This window comes from Alligator sinensis, unplaced genomic scaffold (genome assembly GCF_000455745.1).
Source record: "Alligator sinensis unplaced genomic scaffold, ASM45574v1 scaffold1241_1, whole genome shotgun sequence".
NCBI lineage: Eukaryota > Metazoa > Chordata > Crocodylia > Alligatoridae > Alligator > Alligator sinensis.
Window position 1 is genome coordinate 647,540 of NW_005842202.1, and position 25,664 is coordinate 673,203.

At 47.8% G+C, this 25,664-nt stretch overlaps 2 protein-coding genes across 7 annotated transcripts; one reads left to right on the plus strand and one right to left on the minus strand.

Annotated features, from left to right (window-relative positions):
* Positions 1–807: 807 nt before the first annotated feature.
* Positions 808–10,733, plus strand: SDHD (succinate dehydrogenase complex subunit D; the record flags this gene model as incomplete). The annotated part of the gene is made up of 3 exons (XM_025207674.1): positions 808–946; positions 4,814–4,958; positions 10,081–10,733. Coding segments are annotated over 3 exons (450 nt in total), but the record flags the coding sequence as incomplete, so codon positions are not given.
* Positions 10,734–15,514: 4,781 nt separating this feature from the next.
* Positions 15,515–23,734, minus strand: IL18 (interleukin 18). Of its 6 annotated transcripts, none has more exons than XM_025207655.1 (6): positions 23,672–23,716; positions 18,717–18,790; positions 18,131–18,139; positions 17,037–17,180; positions 16,010–16,158; positions 15,515–15,851 (listed from the first exon to the last, which is right to left on the minus strand). In XM_025207655.1, the coding sequence occupies exons 2-6, from the start codon at positions 18,781–18,783 to the stop codon at positions 15,627–15,629; spliced, it is 594 nt and encodes a 197-aa protein (XP_025063440.1). In that variant the 5' UTR covers positions 18,784–18,790; positions 23,672–23,716; the 3' UTR covers positions 15,515–15,626. The 6 variants fall into 6 exon arrangements, with proteins under 6 accessions (XP_025063440.1, XP_025063439.1, XP_025063438.1 ...); XM_025207654.1 differs by lacking the exon at positions 23,672–23,716 and adding an exon at positions 19,275–19,827; XM_025207653.1 differs by lacking the exon at positions 23,672–23,716 and adding an exon at positions 18,966–19,172.
* Positions 23,735–25,664: the final 1,930 nt, after the last annotated feature.

Here is a 25,664-nt window from a genome sequence, read left to right on the forward strand (position 1 = left end):
CACCCCGCGTGTGTGTGCATGCAGGGGTGCACGTGTGCCTTCGTGTTCCCACGTGCATGCCCGCATGTGCGTGTATACGCGGGTGTATAGTCGTGTGTTTCCCAATGTGTGTGTGCAGGCGCCCCCGCCGGCTTCCCTTCCTGTCCCTGCTTCGCTCCTGTTGTCCCCCAAAGGCGCCCGCCCGCTCCCTGGAGCCCTTTAAGGGTGACTTCCTTTGCAGCCAGAGCTGTTAGTGCCTTTAGGTGCATGGCGCTGCTGCCCGGACTCGCGCACACACGTCTCGCTTCCTCCACCCTCTGCTGGCCTCGAGGTCCCAGCGGGCCTCGCAGCTGCTCGGGGGCCTCGACCCCGCACCGGCCTGTGGGATCTCGGCATTGAATAGGCAGAGCAGCGTCTTCCCCTTGACCCCTTGTCACCTCTCGGGGAGGGTGAGATTTCCCCGGCACCTGTCCCGCCCCTGCAGGCTCTGTCGTGCTGACGTGGGTGGTTACGGCCTTTCCCTTTTGTCGATGTCTTTAAACAAATCTCCAGCCACAACATTGCTTCAACTTCTGGGTGCTTGTGGTTTCCAGTGTGAAACGATGGGTCAAAAAAGCCTGGAGCCACGTGATTATCAGCCTTGTAAATACTTCGAGTCACTTCTCGAAACCTCCCTTGAATTGGGGAGGAACCTGACTTCCCCCTTTCGGGGAGTGCTCCAGGCTCTCTCAGGCAGGATTTTATGGCCTCTTGTTTGACTCTCTTTGAAGGGCGAATCGTTGCAATTAACCTTCCAGGGTTTTAACTTTAACTCTGGGTGAGGTGTAAACGTGTATTACTTACTCCTGGTTCTGTTTTACAGTTCTTCAGAGTAAGATCCTTTTGACCAGACCCATTGTTGCATCTCCGATCACCTTTGATCGTCTGACTCTGACCCGTCAAATCCACACACCTCCCGACACCGATGGTACGTCATTAGAAGTGGGGGTGCCTGGGGCTTCAGACCTAGTGATGCTGGGTTTAATTTTCCTCTGCCGCATCTAATTGTGTTCATCTCAATGCACAAAAATTTGATTAATAAACATCGGCTTTTGTTTTTAGTTGATATTTGGGCTTCCCCTTTATGGTCGGTCCCAATCATCCCCCCGTGGTATCATTTCTGTTTCTTGTCCTAAATGGTGTGGTTTAAACGAGTAACATTTTCCACATGTGCACACAGCATTTAAACCTGAGATTTCAGAACCACCTGTTGCATTATCTGAATTGGAGTCAGAACTGACTATTAATATATCTGCGAATGCTAGAAAAACTGATGAGCTGTTTGGTAGCATTTCCTTTGACTTCTGTGTGGAAATTGGTGTTGTCTGAATTTTCAGGTCTCCTTTTTAAAATGATGCTTAATGTTTGCTAGGGCTGAAAAATTCAGTGTTCTTTTTCATAGGATAAAATGAATTTCCCAGTGATGTTTGGTTGTTAGAGCACACTGAAAAACCAGTGTTCAGTGAACACTGTGCTCACAGGAGCAGAACTAAAGTGTGGTAGGCCTGCCTTGGAGTTGCCTGTGGTAACGGCTAAATCGCAAGCCTCGGGCCATTACAAAAGCCTCGGCTCTCAACAGCTGCCTTATTGCACATACTTTCATTCCAGCGCTGTAGCAAAAATGTTCTGAATTCCCTTACCCTGCAGAGTGGAGAAATGTTTTAATTTGATTTTTGGTACAATTCAAATTAAATCTCTGTATGACGTTATGGTTTTAGACTGTTCGAAGTCAAATATTTAGACAGGTGCTCCGATGCGTGTATTATATTCTAGATGCAACTTCACAATCGATGCTCTGTAATTTTGCCCTCACTGAGAAGCTGCGGCACAGAGCAGGTCAGTGGCTTGCCCTGGGCTGTGCAGTGAATTGGGAGCAGAAGTGGAAATGCGGCCCAAGCATCTTGTTGGATTTTCTCCAGACATTGCCCGGCTTTTCATCCTCTCCTTTTGTGATGTTCTGAGCAGGAATAGGAAAGCAGAACCAGTGAAGTCTGTGGTTGCAAGCAGTCTGTGACTATTTAAGCACTAGAACAAACCACTTTACGATTGTCCTTGGGCGGGTGTACTAGGGCCTGTTATGGAACCCCCATGGCTCAGCAAAGGCATTCAAGAATGCCTGAGGGCCAAAAGGGAGGCGTACACCTGCTGGAAGAGAGGGGCTATCACCAAGGAGGAATACTCTTCCTTGGCCCGTGAGTGTAGGAGGGCCATTAGGAAAGCCAAGGCGGGGGTGGAGCTCAGGCTAGCGACCAGGATTAAGGATAACAAAAAGTCCTTCAAATACATTGGGAGTAAGGAGCGGGCACCGGGTAATGCAGTGCCCCTGTTAGACTCAAATGGTAATCTTGTGGCTACGCCAGACGAGAAACCCAAGATCTTTAACAAGTTCTTTGCCTCTGTTTTCTTGGACAGGGACCAGGACAGCTCTCCCTCCACAGGTAGGGGCAGTCTTGAGGATAGCACTGCCAGGCCTCGGGTCTGCGCAGAAGTAGTTGGGGATCTTCTGGAAGGGCCAAATGTTTTTAAATCTGCGGGCCCTGATGCCCTCCAGCCACGAGTATTGATGGAACTGGCTGGGGTCATTGCTGTGCCCTTGGCCCGGCTGTACGAGCGATTGTGGTCCACGGGCCAGGTGCCCGGAGATTGGAAACTAGCTAATGTGGTCCCCATCTATAAGAAAGGGAGGAAGGAGGACCCGGGAAACTATAGGCCCATAAGCCTCACATCGGTCTTGGGGAAAATCCTTGAAAAAATTACCAAGGATCACATCTGTGGGGGGCCGGCAGGGGAGATCACACCCAGGGGAAATCAACAGGGGACAGCAGGGCAGACCCTACAATGAGAGGCTACGGGACCTGAACCTGTTCAGCCTTCACAAGAGAAGGCTGAGGGGGGACCTTGTGACCGTCTATAAACTCACTAGGGGGGACCAGAAGGGTTTGGGGGAGACCTTGTTTCCCCCAGCGCCCCCCAGGATAACAAGGAATAACGACCACAAGTTGCTGGAGAGTAGGTTTAGATTTAGACATTCGTAGGAAGTACTTCACAGTCAGGGCGGCTAGGATCTGGAACCAACTTCCAAGGGAAGTGGTGCTGGCTCCTACCCTGGGGGGCTTTAAGAAGCGGCTCAATGCCTACCTGGCTGGGGTCACTTAAGCCCAGTTTTCCTCCTGCCCAGGCAGGGGGTCGGACTTGAAGATCTACAAGGTCCCTTCAGACCCGACTTCTATGATTCTGTGAACATGGGTTCATCAAAGGCAGGTCCTGCCAGACCAATCTGATGGCCTTTTATGACCAGGTAACTAAATCCCTGGATGATGGTGTTGCCGTGGACATAGTCTTTCTGGGCTTTAAGAAGGCCTTCGACACTGTCTCTCACCCCATCTCATTAATAAACTGAGCGACTGTGGCATTGATGCCTACACAGTTGGATGGGTCAAAAATTGGCTGATGGGGCGCACCCAGAGTGGTGGTGGATGGGTCATACTCGCAGGATGTGAACAGTGGGGTCCCCCAGGGCTTGGTCCTGGGGCCTACACCGTTCAACATCTTCATCAGCAACTTGGACAAGGGGGTGGAAAACACGTCCAAGTTTGCCGATGACACCAAGATGTGGGAAGAGGTAGGCACGCTTGAAGGGAGAGAGAGGCTGCAATTAGACAGACTACAGAAGTAGGCGTATGGTAATAGGATAGGCTTCAATGTAAACTAGCGCAGGGTGCTGCACCCGGGGAGAAGGAATCCACAGCATACATACAAGCTGGGGAGCTCCCCGCTTGTGAGCACAGAGGTGAAAAGGGATCTTGGAGTCATTATTGACTCCAAGATGAACATGAGCCACCAAAGCCAGACCGTAGCCAGCAAAGCCAACCACACCTTGTCGTGCATCCAAAGAAAAGATGCATCTCCAGCAAGTCCAGAGAGGTGATCCTCCCCCTCTAAGTGACATTGGTCAGGCCACAATTGGAGTACTGCGTCCAGTTCTGGGCACCGCACTTTAAGAAGGATGTGGCCTGCCTGGAGAGGGTTTAGAGGAGGGCCACCCGCTTGGTTGGAGGGCAAGAGGGCAGGCCATATGAGGAGAGGCTGAGGGACCTGACCCTGTTCAGCCTCAGCAAACGGAGGCTATGGGGGGATTTGGTGGCTGCCTACAAACTTGTTAGGGGAGATCAGCAGCAAATAGGAAGGGTCCTATTCCCCCCAGCAGCACCTGGGGTGACGAGGAACAATGGCCAGAAGCTGCTGGAGAATAAGTTCAGGTTAGACATGAGGAGACACTTTCACTATTAGGGTGGCTAGGATCTGAAACCAACTTCCTAGGGAAGTGGTCCTCACTCCTACCTTGAGTAAATTCAAAAAGAGGTTGGATAATCACCTGTCTGGGGTCATGTGATCCCAGCGTGTGCTCCAAACAGTGGCAGGGGGGTTAGACTAGATGATCTATTCAGGTCCCTTCTGACCCCTGACTACTATGAAACTATAGGACAGTGGGCCACAAAACTAAAAGGTCTCTTTTGCTTTGACTTCAGCTGTTGCATTTTCAGTCTGTTCTAACAGATGGAACTTTCCTTTGTACAAAGCTGACGGGCAGGGGGAAAGAGGGCTTTTGCCAGTGTGTCATTTTAGACAATACGGGAGACAACCCCTTCTGGAGGAGTGAGATGAAGACATCCTAGCATTGCCAGCTAAGCAGCACATGTGAAACTGCTCAGACAGAGGAGCCGTTGCTTGGCTTGGAACCCTGCAAGCAGAAATTGCCCTCTGAAAATGCTTTTTTTTTTTTTCTTCACTCCAGCCCCCTCCAAGGCTGCATCTCTGCACTGGATAAGTGAGCGAGTTGTCAGTGTCATCTTGCTGGGTCTCTTTCCTGCGGCCTATGTGTACCCAGGACCTGTCGTGGACTATTCACTGGCTTTGATCCTCACTCTTCATGGTCACTGGTAAGCACAGAGGACTGGCAGAACTGGAGATGGAAGTTTTTGTGGCTGTTCCAATAACCAGAGGTATTCTCTGAGCTCAGAGCTGTGGTTAGAGATGGAGTCAAGCAGTACACTTAATGTCAGTTTTCTGACTCGGGTAGAATGCCTGGTAAAATGCAAAAACTCATTCCCCGAGTCCTAGGGGCTGGCCTCTTGTAGCCTCCACCAGACTTGCAGCAGCTCGGACCTTCCTCTGGCACTGCCTGTTCAGGTACAGGGCAGGATAGGTGTTCTCGTTATGGGGCTGCCTCTTGTCTCCTCAATTTCCTACACTTTGCTCTCTCTCCATATTCCACATTTTACAAGCAACAGAAACCCTAAGGAGGCTCTGTGACTGTTCACTGCCCCTGGCTAGCATTCATTGTCTTATGGTTTATGTAGGACCTTAAGTTCTGAGCACATCTATGAAAGCAGCACCAGGACAGAATCTGATCTGAAGTGAGATCCCTCCAAAGAAACCTGGGGTGCGATAGGGGTGCTCTTCCCTCTGTCTTGGTGCAGAGTGAAGGCCTCAGCTTAGCCTTGGGGCTCTCTGTTATCCAAGGTCTTCTCCTTTGGGTCAGGTGAAAAATCAAAGACGCGGGTATCTGTGCATGTGAGGCATCTCTGTGCTTCTCTGAGTCAGGATATTTATCTTGGAGTCTTGGCCAGAGTCCATCCTGTTTTATTGCCTTTCACTTGACTGAATTCCTCCTGCAGTTTCGGTTGGGTGCAGGGTTTTTCACTTCCTGCTATACACAGTGCAGGTGTTAAAGTGATGCTGAATTTTTAACCTGGCGAAAACTGGTAGGCCTGTCTGGATGTGTTAGGCAGCTCTTGGTGGTGCTGGGATTGAACCAGGGCAGGGCTTGATATCTGTGCAGGCACGCGTGCAGAGATTGCCTGAAGCAAGACATTTGTGTCCGTGATGACATCAACATGGATGATGAAATCCCTCAAAAGGTGGAGTTTTGCAACTGTCGTCACCGTGGTACACAGCATTTCTCTCTGCAGCTGTAGGATAGCTTGTCTGTCTGGTTGGCAGGATGCCCAGATTAGCAGGAGCTCCCTGTTTACGGAGTAATTGGGCCCTCGGGTGCTCTTACTCAAAGAAGCTATGTTGGTACTTTAGCCAGGGGGAATGAACTCCGTGGTTACCTTTGGATATGTCCCTGATTGTGTTGTGAAGAGCAGCATGGAAACTAAAGCAGAGTACAACCTTCCATGCTTTTCTGATGTAGCCCAGGCTCTTTGGTATTTGGCACCTGCATGGTGAAGGGCTTAGTGACTACAGGTGATGCGTTAGCAAGCACCTGATTTTTTCCTCCATATATTTTGGCCCATGTGAGGTAGCTGTTTGTTAACTGCATTAACTGAATAGGTTCATCTAGCAATGTCTCCCCTTCACTGGCTGCATTTCTGTCTTGTTGGACACATGCCCAGGATGGCAGTTGGCCTACCTGGCTGTGCAGGCATTCATACAGTAGGTCAGATACCTTGAGAGCGGTGGAACCATGCAGTGCCCCAGGTACCAGTTGCAACCGATTGGATCTACTTTGTGCATCAGGCTGAAAAGCACATCACCAATGCTCTGGGATGAAGGGGGCTCTATATATCAGGCACGTGAGAGAAGTTCTGTCTTTTCAAAGTTGTGCCGGAAAACCCTGTGCTCATTGACGGTGGTGAGGGCTTTCCCTAGAGAGCTTAAATGTGGGTTCCGCTTGTTTTTTCCTCTAAAACGCAATCGCTCCGGGAAGGATTTCACCAATTGATGGGGCCACGGGAAATTCTAACCACTACAACTCTGCATGTGCCTGAGGAGGTATCTGTGTCTTGCGTTTCTGCAACATGACTCAACAGACTTGTGGAAAGTTCCATGTGATCTAATGTGGTTTGGTACCAGGATCCTGCCTCAGAGCTTCCTGGAGGGAAAGTGCATGCGTGCTGTTCTCAGCCGCATTTCGATTAGTCCTTCAATCTTACACTGACCTTGCAGAAAGCAGGACAGTGTTTCAATACTGAGACATCCGGAGCAAAATGCCCCTCTTAACAATTGGGTAGGGACTTTCCCCAAACCTCATGCAATAGAGCTGTATGTTTGGTTTGTCCCTTCCAAAGCTTGTCTTCTGGAAAAGCAAGTACATTACTTACCCTTAGTGTCTCATCACTGGGAAATTCCTGTGGTAATAAGAAACTCCCTTCTAAAGCAGGGGCACAGGGGCTTAAATCTTCACCTGAACATGCAGTGGCAAAAGGTACATTTTGAACTCTTATTGGCAAACCTGGGTGGAGAGAGCAATACTCAGAATCCACCACCAGCTCCTCTTTAACTTGAGCTGCCAATCTAAGTTTAAACCCAAGTTGTCCTTCTCCCATTGCTGTTTTTAATCCAAGTGAAGAGCACACCTTTTACTCTTTGCTACCACAGAGCTATGGCCTTAGCTTCCTGCAGGGCAGCCAAACCTTTTGTTACTAAAATAAAAATACCAGCTTTGCAGCACTGGGGTTTCTGTGCTGTTGCCTCATATGCATCAGGTGTGTTCTCCTTCTTTCTTGTAGAGGTGGACTCTATCACCCTTGGCTAGAGCCCAGGAGTTTTATTACAGTTTCTGCTTTTGGCTGGGAGTATGAGTACATCCCCCACCCTGGTAGAACACCTTCAAAGGAAGAGATCTTTAAGTCAGTGACAAATGGGAGAGGCTGTGCTGATGGCCAGTGCAGTGCCAGGGCTTTGTTCTTCTCTCTGTGTTCTCCCTTGACTCTCAGCTGGGGCTCTGCTGAAAACCCAGCTGAATTTAGACCCAGCTGAATTTCTGCTCTCCCCACATGGTTATGAACCACCCCAGGAAGGGCAGTGCTAACTCAATCTGCAAGTTAGTGTAAACACCCAGTTCAGTTTGCATGAGAAACCTTAAGACACTAGGGTCTTGCACCCAGTTTGGCAGGTCAAGGTTTGCTTGTACAGGGAAACTGCAGTGCAGTAAGCTAGGATGTAGACGTAAGGCCACTAGCTGCTGCACATTAACTCCATGTGTGGCCACTTTCAGCACCCAGTAAGACTGAAGCAGGTGACTCTGCTTTGGTGGGGGGTAAGCTGTACAGCACAAAAGCATTTGAACGGACACAGAGCATTGGTATGAGAGGCCAGTGCCCTTTAAATTCATGCCTCCCTTTGCTGGCCAGTAATTTTCCCCAGGTGAACAAACCCTGCTGGCTGACCCTGCCACGTGAGGCAGAGTCAAATGGCTGAGTCACATGCTGACCACTTTGGGCTCTGGGGCAGTATGCAGGACATCTGTGGGTGCTGTTCAGATCCATGGCTTTGATCCGCTACCTGTGTAGCTCTAGCTGTTTGAGCTCTAGTATCTTGAATATCCCATTTGTCTACTTCTTTTTGGCTTCTTGACTTCCCCACCTCCTCCCCTGTGTCTCTGTGATAGCCACACTCTAAGGACCTCTTCAATTTCCCTTATTTTTGATGATCTTAAGGTAACAAAACTCATGTCTTGGAAAAGCAGACCCAGCAAGTTTCCTCTTTTTTCCCCTTGTGACAGCTGCTTTAGTGCAATGCATGCTGCGAGGTCTCTACGATGGCTTGTTAACCTGGATCAGACGAGATGCCTGGGCTTCTGGCCACAGTGAGGGAAGTCACGGGATCCAGTAAAGGCACAACACTCTTGATCCTAAATCAGCTCATGCCTTTTCCAAGGCAGTGCCTGCCAGTCCAGACTTGCTGTGTCTTTGGCATTCAAGTTCATGTTGATGTAATCCTGCCACAAAGGCAAGGGATAATTGAAATACGAAATAAAGGATCAGTTGCCAACCTGACCCTTGCAGGAGGATTCTAGGGCCTGCTGACCTCTTGGCTCAATGTTCTTCAATCTCAGGTGTGTCCCAGGTACCACCAGGCTTCTGTGTGTTGGTGCACCCATGTTAGAAAGCCTTATCCGGAAGAAGAACGCCAAACCTTTTTCTGCTTCCTGTATGGAAACATGATGTGGCAGGAGACGACGAGGAAAGTTTCAAGTGTAGTCATAAATATTATTTTGGAAAACTGCACTTTTTGTGACAGTGGATTGTTTGGTGGCTTTTTTGGTGTCAACTGCTGGCAGTTATAGCAAGCAGAATGGGCAGCCCTTAACTTTAGTCCAGCTGATGTACCCATATCAGAATCCATAACAAAGCCAGCTGACTTCACATAGTCGTGACAATTGACAGTGAAGCGGTGTGACTGTCGGGTTGTGACCAGTGCTTCGGTAGCACAGAAACCCTGCAGGAGACAACTGAGCAGAGGTTGACAGCCAAGATCCCTGCTGAAGTTTCAGGATCGCCATTTGAGAGGCATCTTAAAGAATGCTGGAGGCTTGGTTGGCCTTGCCAGAGATCAGGAGAGAGGACAAAATCGCAGGACTTCCTACATGTTTCTGGGAGATGCCACTTGTATGCAGGAAGCATAGGGTTTCCTCTGATTTCTTCTGCAGTGCAACCATCGGGTCTCAAACTATCACTGCCACTTGTGAGGGATATTGTATTCTGTAAAGGAGCTGTGTTAAGCAGCTTGTATCCTAGATACTGCTGCTCAGGTTACCTTTAGAACTGTCCTCTGTCCCCAGCTGCCCATAAAGTAGAGCATGGATCTTACCTCAGTGAAAGGTAGCAAGCACCAGACCCTTGCCTACACTAGTCTGGTGGCAAAGCACAACCACCAGGTCTGGTTTACACCCATGCAACACTGTGCTCACAAAGGCAAAGTGCTCCCTGAGAAAGCCCTGGCTGCTGGAGGAATGTGAGAGTCTGAGGGTGGTCTGTTTCTGGGCCTGCTGCCAAAGTCACTCCAGGTCTCTTGAACAACAGGAGCTGCATCTCCCTGCAGTCTTTGTGGGCAGGGTTGTGTTGGCTGTGGGGTGCGGACACAGTTTCCCTGGAAGAACTTGTGTGATGCAGGAGAAGGCTGAGGGTGCTGGGGCTCAATTCCTGCTTGTAAAATGCTGATGGAGAATTGCTGGAGGCCGTTGGCTCCTCCAGAGACAGTGCTCAGGCAAGCTGGGCAGATGTTCCCAGGGATTGCTATGCTCTGTTTTCAGCATGTTTCTCTCTTTCTCAGGGGTCTTTACCAGGTTATAACTGATTATGTCCATGGGGAAGCATCGGTTATAGTAGCCAAAGGATTTCTGCATGTACTGTCGGCTATGACCTTCACAGGCCTCTGCTACTTCAACTACACGAACGTGGGTATCTGCAAAGCGGTGGCTATGCTGTGGAGCCTCTGACCTACCACTGAACTTCCAGCACAAAATGATTGTTCACTGCTGCCTTTGCTTCATCATCTAATTATTAAAGCATTCAATGAGGGAGATTTTTTTTTTTTTTTTTAAAGTGGAGGAGGTGGGAACAGGCAGTTAGTTAACCCCCCAAGAAGAGCTCAGTGGCACTTTGCTAGGAGAGAAGAATAGACTGAAGTGATCTGGATGCTGACGAAGCTTCAGGTGTAAATTGGGGTGAATTACTAGGGTTACATCAGCAATAATCCCATATGGCTGAAACCTATTTCCCATTAGAATAGCATCTTGGCTAAGTTGGTTGCAGCCTGATTTTTGCAAAGAAAATGTGCCTGTGGAAAGTTGAATCATTGTTCCTGAGATTACATCAAGTGTGTGTGCAACCTGCCTCATGTAACTGAGGGGGCCCTGAGAGTTGGTGTGAAAAAGGGACACTTTGTTGTTGTTAATCCATTCAATAAAGAATTTACAGAAGACAGTGTGTCTGTCCGTGATGCATTTGTTTTCTCTCCCCAATCATTTTAAAGTATTCTCGCTGCTCCTGCTGTTGGTGTAACTGTTTTAAAACCAAAACATAGACTCCGGTTTTCACTCTTACTGGATGTTTGGGAGTGCGCTGCGGAAATGCAGTGTTGAATGTCATCTAGTTATAGGAGGATAGAGTGTTTTGATGTAGATTAAGTCTTAGGAGCCATAAACTGTTTCCCATTATTATGAAACTCAACCCATATGTTTGCCATGATTTCTTGTAAGTGAGAGAACCTAATCCACACCCAGCTCCCTGGCCCGTTCTTTCCTAAGTATGTTCATGGAGATTCCTGTGAGGTCTGTGCTGTTTCATCTTTTTATGTTTAAATTAATTGGCCAACAGATGCTTAATCTCATCCCAAAATTCCTTCTTCCCTCTTTGGGAATTAGCTTGGTTGCCGTGCTTGATATTATTCTAACTTCATAAGCAGGGATCTGGGTTTTCTGCTCACCACAGAAAAACACAGTAAAACATAGATTTTTCTCATTCTAAGACGATGAAGCCCCCAGTGGGTGGGGAGTCTGCAGCTGCTGTGCTCCAGCTGTGCCACCCGTGAAGGAGGGGGGGAGCTGGGTTCTGCTTCAGCTGCAGCAGCTGCTGCTTCCTGCACTGCTGCGGGTGGGGGGAGTGGAGCAGGGGGCTGCAGACCTGGGTTCCTGGCCCTGTAATCCTGTTAGCTAAGGACCCCGTCTGGCAGAGCTGGGGGGGGGTCTGTGGGTGGGGAGTGGGAGGTACCAACAGGGCTGGGGGGCTGTGGGTGTGGAGTCAGGGGCACTGGCAGGTTGGGGGACTGGGTTGTGACTTAGGGACACTGGCATATCAGAGCTGCTCAGTGCGACATAGTTGGTGGGGGCACAGCTGCAGCTGGACCTGCATCCTGGTGAGTGAAGGGGGCAGGAGGAAGTCTAATTTTCCATGGTAAAAAAAAAAAACCAACCCAAAATCAAACAGCAAAATGTGCTGGTATTTAGAATTTATCTTATTATAGTGATGAGGCACTGGTAGGCTTCCAAAGCACTTTAAAATCATAAATATATCAATAAAACATTGCATTCAACTGATACCTATACATATATATAGTGGCGTTTCATTTGAATTGCAGAAAAACATGGATTTGGGGTGTTTTAATCAAAGACCTTGTGACTTTTTTTTAAAACAGAGAAAACCAGGATCCCTGTAAGGTAAGAGGCTACATGGTTGCTGTCTGATGCCAGGAGGATGTTCTGGTCAGCACTACCATGCAATGCGTTTATTTAAGTTTGTTTATTCAATAAACCCATTTTGTCTCCCCCGTCCCCACCCTCCACTAAATCGTCTCCATGGGTAAGTGGGAATTAATTCCATTAGAAGAACTTCAGTTACAAGTGTAGTGTCATGGAAATGCACGCAGCATGCTTTTGGGTCAGGTCAGCAGAAGCTTTTATTCAAAAGAAACTACAGCTGTAGGGGGGATTCCAAAGTGACATGGATTTCCCAAGCACTTGGAAAGGGTCCCCCCCCCCAAGAGCAAAATTATATACTTACATACTTTTTAACAGTCACAACTCACGTAATCATAGTGAAATTAGCATGAAAAGCGGCTATAACATTATTTCATTACTTTTTTGCTGTAATCATAGATATTAGGGTCGGAAGGGACCTCAATAGATCATCGAGTCCGACCCCCTGCATAGGCAGGGAAGAGTGCTGGGTCTAGATGACCCCAGCTAGATGCATATCCAACCTCCTCTTGAAGACCCCCAGGGTAGGGGAGAGCACCACCTCCCTTGGGAGCCCGTTCCAGACCTTGGCCACTCTGACTGTGAAGTTCTTCCTAATGTCCAGTCTAAATCTGCTCTCTGCTAGCTGGTGGCCATTATTTCTTGTAACCCCCAGGGGCGCCTTGGTGAAAAAAACCTCACCAGTTCCCTTCTGTGCCTCAGTGATGAACTTATAGGCAGCCACAAGGTCGCCTCTCAACCTTCTCTTGCGGAGGCTGAAGAGGTCCAGGTTCTAAAATCAGGATGGAAACTTATGGGGGAGGTGAGGTTAGTTCACAAACCTCCTTCTTGCACCTGGAAATCGGAGTTGTACGTACTTTTCGCTATCTTCAAGGCCGCGGTGAGTGAAGCAGTTGCAGAGGAGTTACAAAAAACAAACACTTTCCCTTATCTGTTCTACTGTACAGAGCCAGCAATTCTCCACAAAGCGGTTATGTCATCTTATAACTCAAATGATCAAAGTTTAAGGCATTTATTTTTTTTTCTGATTGCACAGTAGCTTACGCAGTGTTCCTGGTACATCTGTGCATTTTTGAGCCTCTGAAACTAAGCTCTGGTTCAACAACTGATGCAGCTGGAGCTTACAAGGCAGGATTTCTCTGGTTGCCCAAAACCTTTCCATAAAGTGTTTATGGAGCATCTGAATCAGCCAGGTGGCAAAGCCAGTTATGGGAAGGCTAAAGTTGACATGATTTTAAAAAGCCCCTTGAATACAAAGCATTTGACATGAACAATTTTCTTTTTTTCCCTTTTTCTCCCCCCAAAACCATAAGTGGACAACGTGCACTCTCTTGGAAAGAAAAGGGTTTTGCTTGACTCTTAATTCACTTGGCAGTATCAGGCAGTTACTGGTACGTACCCTTCCTTGGCCAGGACCCTGCTTTGCACTACAATGGCGTTCTAATAATGCACATTTTTTTTTTTTTTTAAGTGTAAAAGACCTTTGAGATGGCTGGTCTGTAGCCAACACCATCCTCTGTCATTTGTTCTATTTTTAAAAATAAATAATTCAGAAAGTTGAGCTATAGTAACCTCCTGTTTCTAAAATGCGTGAGTCTGGCAGATTACAGTCACTTCTGGTTTTTTTAGAAGTCTAAGAGGGGAAGTGATCTGCACCAACTTGCCCAGTTATCTATAGTTATTGTGTAAAGGTTTCCAAGTCCCTATTAATGCAGGGCAGGCAGCACTATGAGTGGAGTGCTTGAAGAAGAAAAGTTGTGCTTTGCTGTTGGGTGAACCAGCAAACACAGCAATGTATATCAATATACATTGTTAATCCACTCAGTTTCTTGACTTAAAATTTATATTTGTGTTCTAAAAGGAGCAGATGTTATCAGAATATCTGAGAAAGGACACAAAGACCTGCCACACTTTTAATCACTCCTTTTACGTCAGAGTTGACTGTTCCTACCTAGAAAAGTCTGGCCTCGGCTGTCTGTTCCTCTTATCGCTTCTTGTACAGTAAGAAGCACTAGATCTGTACATGAGTCATCTGCAACCCCTTTTGCAATCTTTATTATTGGCTAGTAGAAACAATATGAATCTGCAGGACTTCAAAGACTTATGGGAGTGATGTTAGGAGGGAAAAACTTTTTCACAAAGAGTAGTAAAACTGAAGCAGGTGGCCCAGAGAGGTGGTGGGGTCTCCATCCTGGGAGGTTTTTAAGCCCCAGTTAGACAAAGCCTTGGCTGGGATGCTGTAGTTGGGGCTGGTCCTGCTTTGAGCAGGGAGTTGAGCTAGATGTGACCTGAGGTCCCTTCAACGCTCATTTTCTATGATTCTCCCTCACCCTGTCAATGTGAACCACTTGCACTTTATGAAGTGTTTGTTGCCTTACCTCAGTAGCATAGATGTTACAACCCGGTTTGATCCCCCCCTTTTAGAACAATTATCAAACTTGCAATGCTGGGCTTCTTAGTATTTACTGTATTTAAGCCAGCTGGGCCTATACTGAATCTCTGGACGCGTCTACGTGAGACTCTCTGAGTGCAGTAGACTAATTCTACTGTGCATTAGTGCGACAGACAAAACCCATGCTAATGCTCTAATATGCAGTAGATTTAGTTTACTACACATCTTAATGTCACAAAAAAAACATTTTTGCTAATGCACAGTAGCACCAATTATGGTGCATTAAGTTTAGTTCCTGTCATTACAGGTTTTAAACTTAATGCACCATAATTACGGTGCATTAATGAAGGTGTAGATGCTCCGTGTCATAGTTCTGGATTTTTAGGCCATGTTTCTAGGCTTAAATCTCCTGTCTGTGCCCTTCCTTAAGCCATGAGATACCACCATATAAGTAGCTTTGGCTCTGGAGCACTGCCTTTTGGTTTAATGCTTGTGGGTCCAGTGTGACAGGTAGGCAGGGATGCACAAGCTCAGCAAAGCAGTTGCTTAGTCTCAGAAACTGCTTTTAAAAGTTGCCAGAGGTTGAGATCTTAGCAGAATACTACGCAGAAGGCTTGAGCACATCAGAGTCTAAGGTGATGCAGACAGAGTCCTTCCTGGTTTCATCCTTCATACAGTTACCCTCCCATTCCCCTTAAATAGCACCCCCTGACCCCCTCCCCCCAGTCACATGCCTCAGTTTGCAAACTGCAGAGCTCCTGCCCACCCTAGCCTGGTGTGTGGAAAATCCATCTTTCCTTGGTGCTGGGCAGATTTTGAAAGCAAAATGAATGGGTTCCACTGCTTTCTTGAGAATTTTGTTCATGAGCTAGAACTGAGCGTGTTTCTTGGCAGGCTGCTGTCTGGGCAAGTCCAGACCTGCCTCCAGCCTCCAACACCAGTTGTTCATAGGAGGAAACGGATGCACGTTGCACTCTCAGATGAATAAGAAGACCGTAAGGCTGCCTCGTGGGAGCCAGTAAAATCTGCGGTACCAGGAGGGATGAATGGCTGTTTCACAAACAAATTAAAAAAAGAACCAATTTGAACAAATGGAGAATTGAATGATTTTAAGAAAATTGCTTTATTAAAATTACAAAAAAGTTGGTAATTAACTGCCATGTAAGATGTTTTAAAAGGCAGCCAAGAAACAGCTTATGCAGTTTCTTTTAGAGTAGTTTTCTGTTTAGTTTAAGCGTAGAAATGTATCTTCATGGTCTCGTCTACTTCATCTCCACTCTCACAGCTCTTTAAAATCAGTTTCATTAAGCTGTCCTCTTCTGCAAAGGCCAAGAAATATCCTGGCATCAGCAAAGATTCAAACTTGAATGACATGCTGTCTCCTGGTGTAAACAGCTTTTGAATAAAAACAATGTCTATTATTTTGTCTTCAACGTTCTTGGGAGGCTCTCCTTCCTGAAACAGAGCAAGCACACAGATCAACTCCCAGGTCAGACTCATTACCCAGCTCTTGACTGGTTCAGGAACAATTCTGTGTTGCAGCATGTTTGATGTCCTAGTTTTATTTATTTCACCAGCTAAGGTGAGTGCTGGGAACCAACGGAGCTACTTACCCGAAATCGAACCATTCTTTTCCCGCTTTCATTCGTGCAGTACATACAGTAAGTCTTGCTACCTGCTTGGACACTGAATGCTACAGCCGGCCCGGTTTCAGGTATACCCGTTTCTGAATAATAGTGAATGGTGAATAGCATTCCACTCCCTAAACAGAAAGTGCTCACATTAGAAATTCCCCCAGGAAGGAACAAGTTCCACAATTTAATTCCACCTGTGCTTTATTGCACCACAAACAGACACTTTTTCTACTTGTTGGAAAGAAGTGGGGCCTGTATTTGTTTTGTATCCTGTCCTAGGATGGCTGATACAATTCATTTGGACTTCTCTGCTGGATGGAGCAAATGGTAAAGGACTAGGCATTGCCCATGTGTGTGATGTTGCTGGGTTGCTTTAGTTTGTTGTGTGAGCCCTCTAGTGCATGTCCAGAAGGTAGAGGTTACGTTTGCTGCTAGTAATGAGCTCTGTAAACCTGGCTGGGAATGAGCAAAGAATGTTACTGCTATAGTGTAAAGCAATGAACAGCTTTTAGTGCCTCACAAAAACAAAAAGGGGCCTTGCAATCGCACCCAGCACAAGAACAGAGGGTAGGGGTCCATCAGTGTGGCTTTGCAGCACCATGCTAGCCCCCAGCTTTATTCCAGGCTGTAGAACCTCATTCCTTTTGCATGCATGTGGCTCTCAGTAACTTTTTGATGAGGAATTCTCTTGCTCTTCTGTTTGCCCTCAGGTACCATTTCTGATCTTTACTTCCCTCTGGGAAGCAAGTCTGTGCTCTCCTGGCTGACATGAAATGTGCAGCATCTTTTAGGAGATGATGAAAGGCCTTTAGCTAACTGCATTTTTTTCCCCGAGGTGGTCAGAACAAGCTATGGCTTCTAGCAGTGGGGGTTATGTTTTTAGCCCTACAAGCTGCATACGTTGCCCTTAAGATTCAGAATTCAGTGATACCACAAGGCAAAAGGTTGAGTGGACTGAAAAGGTGAGCCAGTGATTAGAGAGAGAGGCGAGATAATTTTCACATACCACATTTCACCTCTTGATCTGCCGCAGATTCGAATACCCCTACATTTGAATCTGACCGCACCACGAGTACTTGACTGTTGATGTTTCGAAAGACTTGCTGACAGATGCAGTTTTCTTTCCTCAGGGAGTCGCACTCTAGAGCTTCTGTGGAAACATTAAACAAAGTCCCATTGCATTGGTTTAGTTTTAGCTCTAAATGAGCAAATCAGCACATCTCCTGTATACAGAAGAGCTAGAAGTATAAATAGAAAGGTAAGGTGCTGGAATAATATTCAAGCAAAACAGAGACTGTGCTATATCTCTTGGTATCCTGAGCAGAAGTGGGGAGTTGTTCCCAAAAGTCAGGAGTCTGGAGAGCCAGCATTTGCATAGTGAGAAGGGAAGCCGTTCTTCTATACATTGCCTTATTCCCCCCTCATCCACTGCAATGTCAACTTGAAGGGGAGAAATTGGAGAAGTTTATTCCCTTTCCCGAACCGGCTATTCTGGCATACCTTTCTCCAGTCATAGGCACCCAGGCCTTGGAACAGGAGGCCACCCCTGAATCACTGAGCCCTCTCCTTGAACTGCTTTCTTTAACCCATTCAGCTGCATTGGAGCAGTTATTTTGTTGCTGCTGGGTTTTTTTTCCTAAAATCACCTCCCCTCCCATTGCAGGTTGTTCTAGACCCTGGTTTCTCTGATGGACAGAAACCCCCTTCTGACTTCCACTTTAAATGGATTTACATCCATTTGTTCTTGTGTCCACATTGTCCTTGAGCTCTTCTCCCTTGCGGTGGGCCTGCCCTCCCCGTGTAGTTGCACTGAGCAATCCTATCTGCTCTGTCATGCGTTGGATGAACCAAGCTTTGCTGCTAGAGCAGCTCACCTGGCCCAGAGGGCCTATATTTCACTTGGAGTCACTTAACAGCGAGCTCTGAAAGATTGGACTTGTTCTTACACCTGCCATTAATTTGGGTGTGAAGTCACTACCTAATACTTCATGCTAAATTGGGTGGAATTAGTTGGTGGGTTTGGGGATGAAGGTTAGTTCTGTACTAGTTAATCATATAACTAAATAAAGTAATAAGTGACAAGCAAATAATCAGCTTTACCTTCATCATCTTGGTTCCAAGCAAGCAATGAAAAGAAAGAAAAGGCTGTTACAAGCTGCTTCTAAATGGATCATTTTCTAGCCACTTTCAGTCAGCAAGATGAACAGGTTCCCTCTACTAGACCCCTCCCCATGCCCCAACAGTCCTCCTGTTTGTGGAGATACTGTAAAAGCTACTGAAGTCCCATCAAGCAAGGAACTGTGCCTGTAGTAGTAGTCTAGCTTGAGATTTAGAAGACTGATGTGTAACTGGAGGATTAAAATAAACAGTGTCTTAAACTATTCAGTCTTCTAACAAATAAAATTAGTCTTGGTTGGTGCAGCTGAAGCTCCAAAAACTGGGCTCCACTAGCTGCTTGGTGACATTTCTACGAGCACTGAGGAAACCAGAGCCCAGGCCTCCCCGAAAGCACAGTTTGTTATTGCAGGAAGTGGGGATTGCTCTGAAGGGTATAGGGAAGTAGAGCAGCAGGCTACAGTAGCAGGGAGGTCAACTCAAGCAATGGAATCAATTGCTTGGCCAGTTTTGGTTTGTTGCACAGAAATTACAACACAGGCCCACATGTATAATAAAAGACAAATATTACCTTCAAAATAGAGTTCAAGATTTTCCCCAAACTGGACTGGAAAGACCAAAACATCTTTGCAAGTCATCTTCGCTCTGCAACAAGAAAGGAAAGGAGTCCAGAGGCGATAATAACCCTGCTCACCCTTCAGATGGAGTGGGCTAATGCTGGCCAGTTCTCTGCTTCCCATTGTTACGCAGTGACACGCATGGGCTGAGAAATCGAACCGTGTGTTTTGCTATGGATCACTGGAACAGAGAAGTTTTTTACCCCTCCTGCCTTGACACTGAAGGTCTGCTTTTAACATCTTGTTTTCTAACATCTTGCTTCATATTAGCTCTGACAGCCTCCGGATTGTTAGAAGAGCTAAGTTTGATACTTTCCCAGTTTCAATTACATCATTTAAAGACAAGAGGTGCCTTCTATTTAGAAGGAGATTGAACACCTATCCCAAAATTAACATTGGTGGTAAGTTACCAGATATCCTAATGGACAGGTGGATCTCTTCCCTCAATCAAGAATTTTCTAATCAGCCAGCTAGCAATGAGATACTATTTTCTGTCTTTCAGTTTCATTTACCCTGGACTGCTTCTGGTGCTGATTCCAACTACATTAACATATGCCCACAGTCAGGATCTAATGAGAGCTCCGTTGATTCTCCTGTGTTGAGGCCTGAATCCAAAAATAAATATTTAACAGAACATCTTTTGCATTGACTTCACCAGATTCCTAACTCCATGGAAAAAATCTAGCCAGGAAATTCGTCATCACATCTCTCTTCCCTTTCCTGCCTCAGAAGGCTTCCTTTCCCTTTTGCAATCCTATTAAATGAGCTCCCTCAACCAAAAAAATTAGATCTGGTACATCATTGTTGTACCCTTTGTTTACAACAATTAGCCATTTAAAAAATGTTGAAGATGCAATAGCTTGCAAAAAAAATAAGTTGCCTAGAAAAATCGGCCCCCTAATTACTACTTCCCAAAAGACCATGGGGCTAAGGTCAGAGATTGTCTTCTCTCCCCCAGGTGTTCGCTGTCTTTAAGCACAATCAGCAACAACCTGAAGATGGAAGAAAAGCAAGAATTAGTTTGTAGCTTTTTGGCTCTTCTGTTGTGGAAGGAAAGCCACAGCATACATGGTCTTCGTTGAAGTACCCAATACTATACTGGTATGTAGTGTATCTACACGGATAATGTTTTTCACACCTTATGTATTTTTCTTATACATCTGTAATCCTTTACCAGGGTAGCCAAACTTTCAACTTCTTCTAGCTGCAAGCTGAGGTCTTGATGTTGCTGACAGTCATGGGATACAAGTTAAAGATGTGCATGCCCTAGAGATCATGATCTGTGCCTTGTGCCTCAGCTCAAATACTAATGTGTTTATTAAATATTACTTTCTTCAGGAGCCACATCTAAACTGCCCGTATGCTACAGAACTAAAGAATTTGCTTGTAAGTAACTTTCCTTTCTGATAATCCCTGGTACTATATATGATGGCCTAGAGCTCTGTTTTGTTTGCTGGGGAATGCTGTGGTTATGCTGTAATGCACATTTCAGAAAAAATGATTTGCAACAACCTGACTGAACTGAGGCTTCAGCTGGAACAAATCTCTGCTCTAGGGAAACTACAGCTGTGCACAGGCATAAAAAGGACTTTTACTGGAAGGGACTTGGGTAACTTGGTATAGAACTACAGTAGTTCCTAGAAAAGGAGTTGAGATGGGGCAAATTGTATGACCGTAACCCATAAAGGAACTAGGCTTGCTAGTTAGGTACATTTGCCTAGAGTGATGAATACACATCCACACCCCCATAAACCCAATTATCCCTTTCTTTCACCCTTGTATGGCAGAGATTACTAATGCTTTCCCTTCCTGTTGCCCCAATTACAAATAATTCAGTAAAGGTGTTTGAGTTATCACAAATGTTCATGTTGCCCAGAAAATTATTCAGACTGACATGAGATTGCAGTTCAGCTTGGACTAGCTGTAGCTGAAGGTGCTTTCGAGCCTTCTGGAACATGTCACTTCCTCTTGAATTATTCATCTTGTATTTTTTTAAATCATTTTTGGCTCTGTTGTGCTTTACTCTCCCTTGTCTCTTACAACCTCAGCATTCATATCTTAATATTTTTATTACCCTTAAACTGATTCATAGTTTGAGACAGATAAACATGGGGTATTGCTTAATTGTAGGCTTGCTTCAATAACTAGATGCTTTTATCTCTAACATAGATCATGTTTTAATTTCCTTAGTCACTTATTGTTCCTATACAGACAGTCTTGGGGTTTTTTTTAGCAGAGTAAACTAATTTAAATGGCTTTTAGAAGACTTACTGTCACTCAGAGTGGCTAACTGTGGCAAGGGGCTAGCTGGGATAATGAGTTTTATTACGCACCTAGCTGACAATCCTAGAGGAACGGAGTAGGAAGAGACCTCAAGCATTCAGCTAATTCATCCTTCTTAAAATGTAGACGGTCTGTGGGAACTTTGATGCCTGGCAAAGGTATTCAGAAAACAAGCTAGCTGTCCTACAGCAAGGTAGTAGGCAATCTAAAATCATTTTCTTTCCACGCTGCTTTGAGTTTTACTTCAAGGTGCAGGGAAAAAAAGGTATTGGGTCACTAAAGACTTTTCTGAAGAAGAGATCTAGACTCTTTTAAGAACTGCATTCCTACTGATGCACCAAGCATCTAAGGGTTTGTCTGATCTGTGCTTCTGCTATTTGCTTCAGCCTTAGTAGTAATGACATTTTAATATATTGTCTTCAAGAACCAAAGCACTTGAATAATTTATCTTTAAAAGCTAAGTGATGCCTTAACTTCCTCTTCAAAATTAAAATGCCTTGAGCTCCCCACCACTCAAAGAAAGAAGGTGGGGGGGAGCAAAATGATAGAGGAAGGCATACCAAGAACAACCGCATCCCTTTCCTTTCTCCCCCATCTCTGCTTGTTGCTGCCCGCTTGTCTCATCCAAGCCTCTCATCTGCTAAAATAACTTGCCTTTTTTTTTACTTCCTTTCACTGAGGTAGAGGCTGAAACTTTGTGAGTTCTCTAAAAATCTTTTGGAATGAAGTGTTCAAGGCCACGGTGGCTTTTGAAGAAAGCAAGCAGTGCAACCTGGCTCGGGTAGCAGCTACAGCTGTTTGACTGTGTGTCGCACTACTTTTCACAAAGAAGACCTGTATGGGCACGTTCAACATCGCGACTTCTAACTGGCAGGTCTGCAGTCCCCACGGCACAATCTGCAGCCCTGCTAGGTGTGCAGGCTCCCTGTGCAGTGCGTAGCAAGGGCTGGGCATCTCTGTAGTAACCCCAAGGCTAGCATACTATTCTTGTCCTTGATCAATAGCAAACACTTGTGTCTTAAATATTCTCCCCTCCCCTGGTAGGGCTGAGATGCTTTGCTCATTGTTGCTTGAACTTGGGGCTCAAGGCTCTGAGCTCATGCTCTTCTGCAGGCAGCTCTTCTGCAGCTCTTCTGCAAGCATCTGTAGCCTTCTCTTTCAGATAGGACTCACTCCTTTCTCTCAAAAAAACCCAAACTTTTGAGAAGGAAGTGTGTAGGGCAGTGCTGCTCCCTCTTCTCCAATAGCTCTATACTTGGAGCATGAGCTCCTGGCTCTCCCCAGCCCTATGTCCAATTCCCACCCTGCCCCATTCAGGCATGCCAGCCTTCCCTGTTCGAGTGGACCAGGGAGCAGAAGCAAGGGTGAAACGCTTATCCTGCATGCAGCCCCTCTCCCCCTGCTCTTCCCAGGAGGGACTCCAGCCCAGGTTTCACGTCCCTGGTGGGTCCCCTCACCACTAGGATTCTGCATAAAAAAGGATGCGTTGCCCCGAGAGTGATGGCAGCTGCCCTGAATGTCCTAGGAAGTCAAGTCCAGTAAGACATGCTCCTCTGGAAAGAGAGGTGGAGGGATTTCTGAACTGCAGATCCCAACCTTCTTGGCACCACCATGCCGGGCTGCACCTTAGGTACCAGGGGATCTTTAATGTCCAAGTTATAGTACCTGAGGGACTCGGATGCCTCAGGATCAAGCAGTAGCTGAACAGGGATTTTGAGAACAAGTCCATAGATTTTTTGGTTGTCATCTGTCCTGACATGTAAGCCGCCAGAAACTGATTTTGACATGAGTAACACGCAGGTTTGCCAGGACGTTTTTGCCACTCAGAGATGGTGAATATAAAATCACCATATTCAAACTTGCACATACCGCTGCTGCCACCCAATGAAACATAGCTTCTTCCCGGTAATGAGAGAATGGGCATCACACCAACCAAGAAGTGGCAGACATGCAAATGTGTACAAAGAGTTGTAGAGTTTAGCTGGGTTGCAGCAGCTGCTTTGAGCCTGGGCTAGCTGTGGTGTGCCAAGCAAAATGGCCTTGCGTGCCATGCTTGGCACACGTGCTGGGGGTTACTGACCCCTGATCTAGACAGATGTGCCCTCTCTATCTCTGGTTCACGCTCCTCAACCTGGCTCCTGCCCCTGCCTTCAGGCCAGGACTGCCGGCTGTGCAGCGAAGGGCCCCGTGCCACTGCCCTGGGGCTTTAGCAAAGGAGGCTTTGAGAGATCCCTTGCCCCCAGCAAGGGCCGGACTGCCCCATTATTCCCCTGGCATCCTGCTCTGCAGAGGGGCAGCCCCTGCCACTGTGCCGGGGGGCCCCAGACACAGCCCCCTTGTCCCAAACGGGCCAGGGGAGCCTGGAGCCTTTCTACCCCGGGGAGGCCTCCCTGCTCCGAGCGAGCTCACTATTTCCCGGCAACTTCCCCTCCCTGGACCCGGGCGCCAAGCCCAGCGCCGCGGGGCGAGGGACCCGACTGCTGCTGCTGCCAGGCGGGGAGCCAGGGAGGACGGTCCCCCCGCGATGCTACCCGACCCCAGGCGCTGTGGGGCTGCAGGCAGCCCTGCCCCGGCTGGGGACCGGCCCCGACCCCGCTTCAGCCGCGGGGGGCGAATGAGGCATTACCTGGTTCCGTGCAGGGTGCTTCTCGGCGGGTGAGCTGCGGCTCGGCGGCTGGAGATGCACTGCGGGCTGTTTCCCGCCTACACCGGGGTTGCTCCCGCCTACACCGGGGTTGCTGCTGGAGGCTGGACAAGCCCCACGTGCGAGGGGCGGCCCGCGGCTGCTCCCTCCCTCTGCCCAAAACCGAAATTTCACACATGCTTCGCCCCCGGGCTGGGCAGCACAGCCGCAAGATGAGTCTCGCAGCAGCAACATCGCTTCCTTCCGCTCCGCGCGCTGCCCGCTTGCGCCCCGCCGCGCCCCGCGCGGTCACGGCTCATCGCGTGAATCCGGTCTCTTGTGTTACACCGACTTAAATCGTTGGGGGAAAAAATGTTGACCAAGTGACAATTTTTTTTAGCGAGCTAAAACATGTTCACATTCATGTACTTGCACTCAGCTGGACGGGCTCGGGTTAGCAAGCCACCCAGATCACCCTGCACGAGCCCGGTCCTCAGTATGGACCCTTCTCCTGATGGTCATGGCAAGCACAGGTTTTGTGAGCAATGATTTTCGGAGATCACCGATGACGCCTGTTCAGTGACATGGCACCCGCCCTCGCACCCGGCGGTGTTCATCGCTGGTTCTGGCATTCGTAGCCTGGCAGGCGTCGGGCAAGTACAAGGGATTTCCCCCCGCTCCTTTCAGTCCTCATAACGAGACAAGCTAACCGACCGCACAACCCCAAAACTACACGTTTGACAGGAGCTTCCCTCCCAGCGTTTAACCAGGTCTTTTTACTGAGATGAGTGATACATTGTAACCTTAGACTCGGTGAATTGTGGAGCTGGTTACAACGATATTGTAGACTCAGGTCTTGATTTACTACTATAGTTATATTAACAATGTGTTTGTTACGTTGGTGGGCTCCACTGTTAGTATAATATTTGTAGCTGGGTTTCTTTGTTCAAACTTGTTTCTTTTATCCCGTGGGCGGATGTGTGGGGTGTCCTTTTCGGCGGCATGGCGGCAAGGCATTTCGCCCGAATCCTTCCGACCTTGAAATGGAAACACTTCTTCGTTGTCTGTCTTTTTCCTTTCCCCCTCCTCTCTCCTCCTTGGAGCCGGCGCTGTTCCTGGGGCCACAGCCGAGCTCTCACTTGCACTTTCCCAACACGGCTGGAAACAAAGCAGCCACAGAAGGGTAATGTAAGTGCGATGTCTTGTATTAGACCCAGTGAATAGTTGGAAATATTTTATTTTGGGTTTTTTGCAAGTTTGGGGGCACAAGCGCCCTTCTTCGGGCACGGGGGCAGCCTGCCGGCGTCCTGCTCTCTCTCGGGTCGGCTCGAAAGGAGCTGAATGAAGCCCATGTGCAAAACGCAGGGCTGTGAAAATGCGAGTTCAGGCGCACTCCTTTCCCCTGCGATCCCCGCTGTGTTTTCGCAGCCTGCACCTGCGGGCGCCGGGGAGGGGAGGGGAGGAGAGGCCGGCCGGCCCGCCCGCCCGCCTGCAGGGGGGTGCTTGTGCTTGTGCTTGCGCTTGCGAAGGGCCGTGCCCCCGGCGCACTGTGCGCTCGGTCTGAGACCAGACAGCCGCGCTTGGGCCGTGTCTAATGACAGGTCAGAGGCGGGCGCTCGTGCCCCCGTGTCCTCCCGGGGGGCGCCCGCAGCCTCCCCCGGGGCACGGATCCCGGCTTTTGGGGAACTGCTGCTGGTTCTGCCTCGCCCGCGGTTTCATTTCCCGTCCGTGGCTCTTGCTAACCATGTCCTGTTGCTGCCTCTTCCCATCGTCTGCAGATGTCAGAGCCTAAAGACGACAAAACAAACAACCCCCCGTCTGTGTGCGTTACATGTGCACAGCGCCGCGTCTGCAGCCCAGGCCGGGGTTAGGGCAACGATTGGAAACGGCATTTTTTAAATTACACCCCTCCCCCGCCCCAACACACACACACACACACACACACACACACACACACACACACACACACACACACAGGCTCTCGCACTGGAAGACA

Excerpts from the sequence above, each read along its gene's own strand:
- IL18 (XM_025207652.1), bottom strand. The coding sequence starts at position 18,885 with ATGGGAAGCAGAGAACTGGCCAGCATTAGCCCACTCCATCTGAAGGGT. Across the intron at positions 16,159-17,036 it reads AGATCAAGAGGTGAAATGTG|GGAGTGGAATGCTATTCACC; the intron begins GTATGTGAAAAT and ends CTTTCTGTTTAG. Across the intron at positions 15,852-16,009 it reads AAAGAATGGTTCGATTTCGG|GAAGGAGAGCCTCCCAAGAA; the intron begins GTAAGTAGCTCC and ends GCTCTGTTTCAG.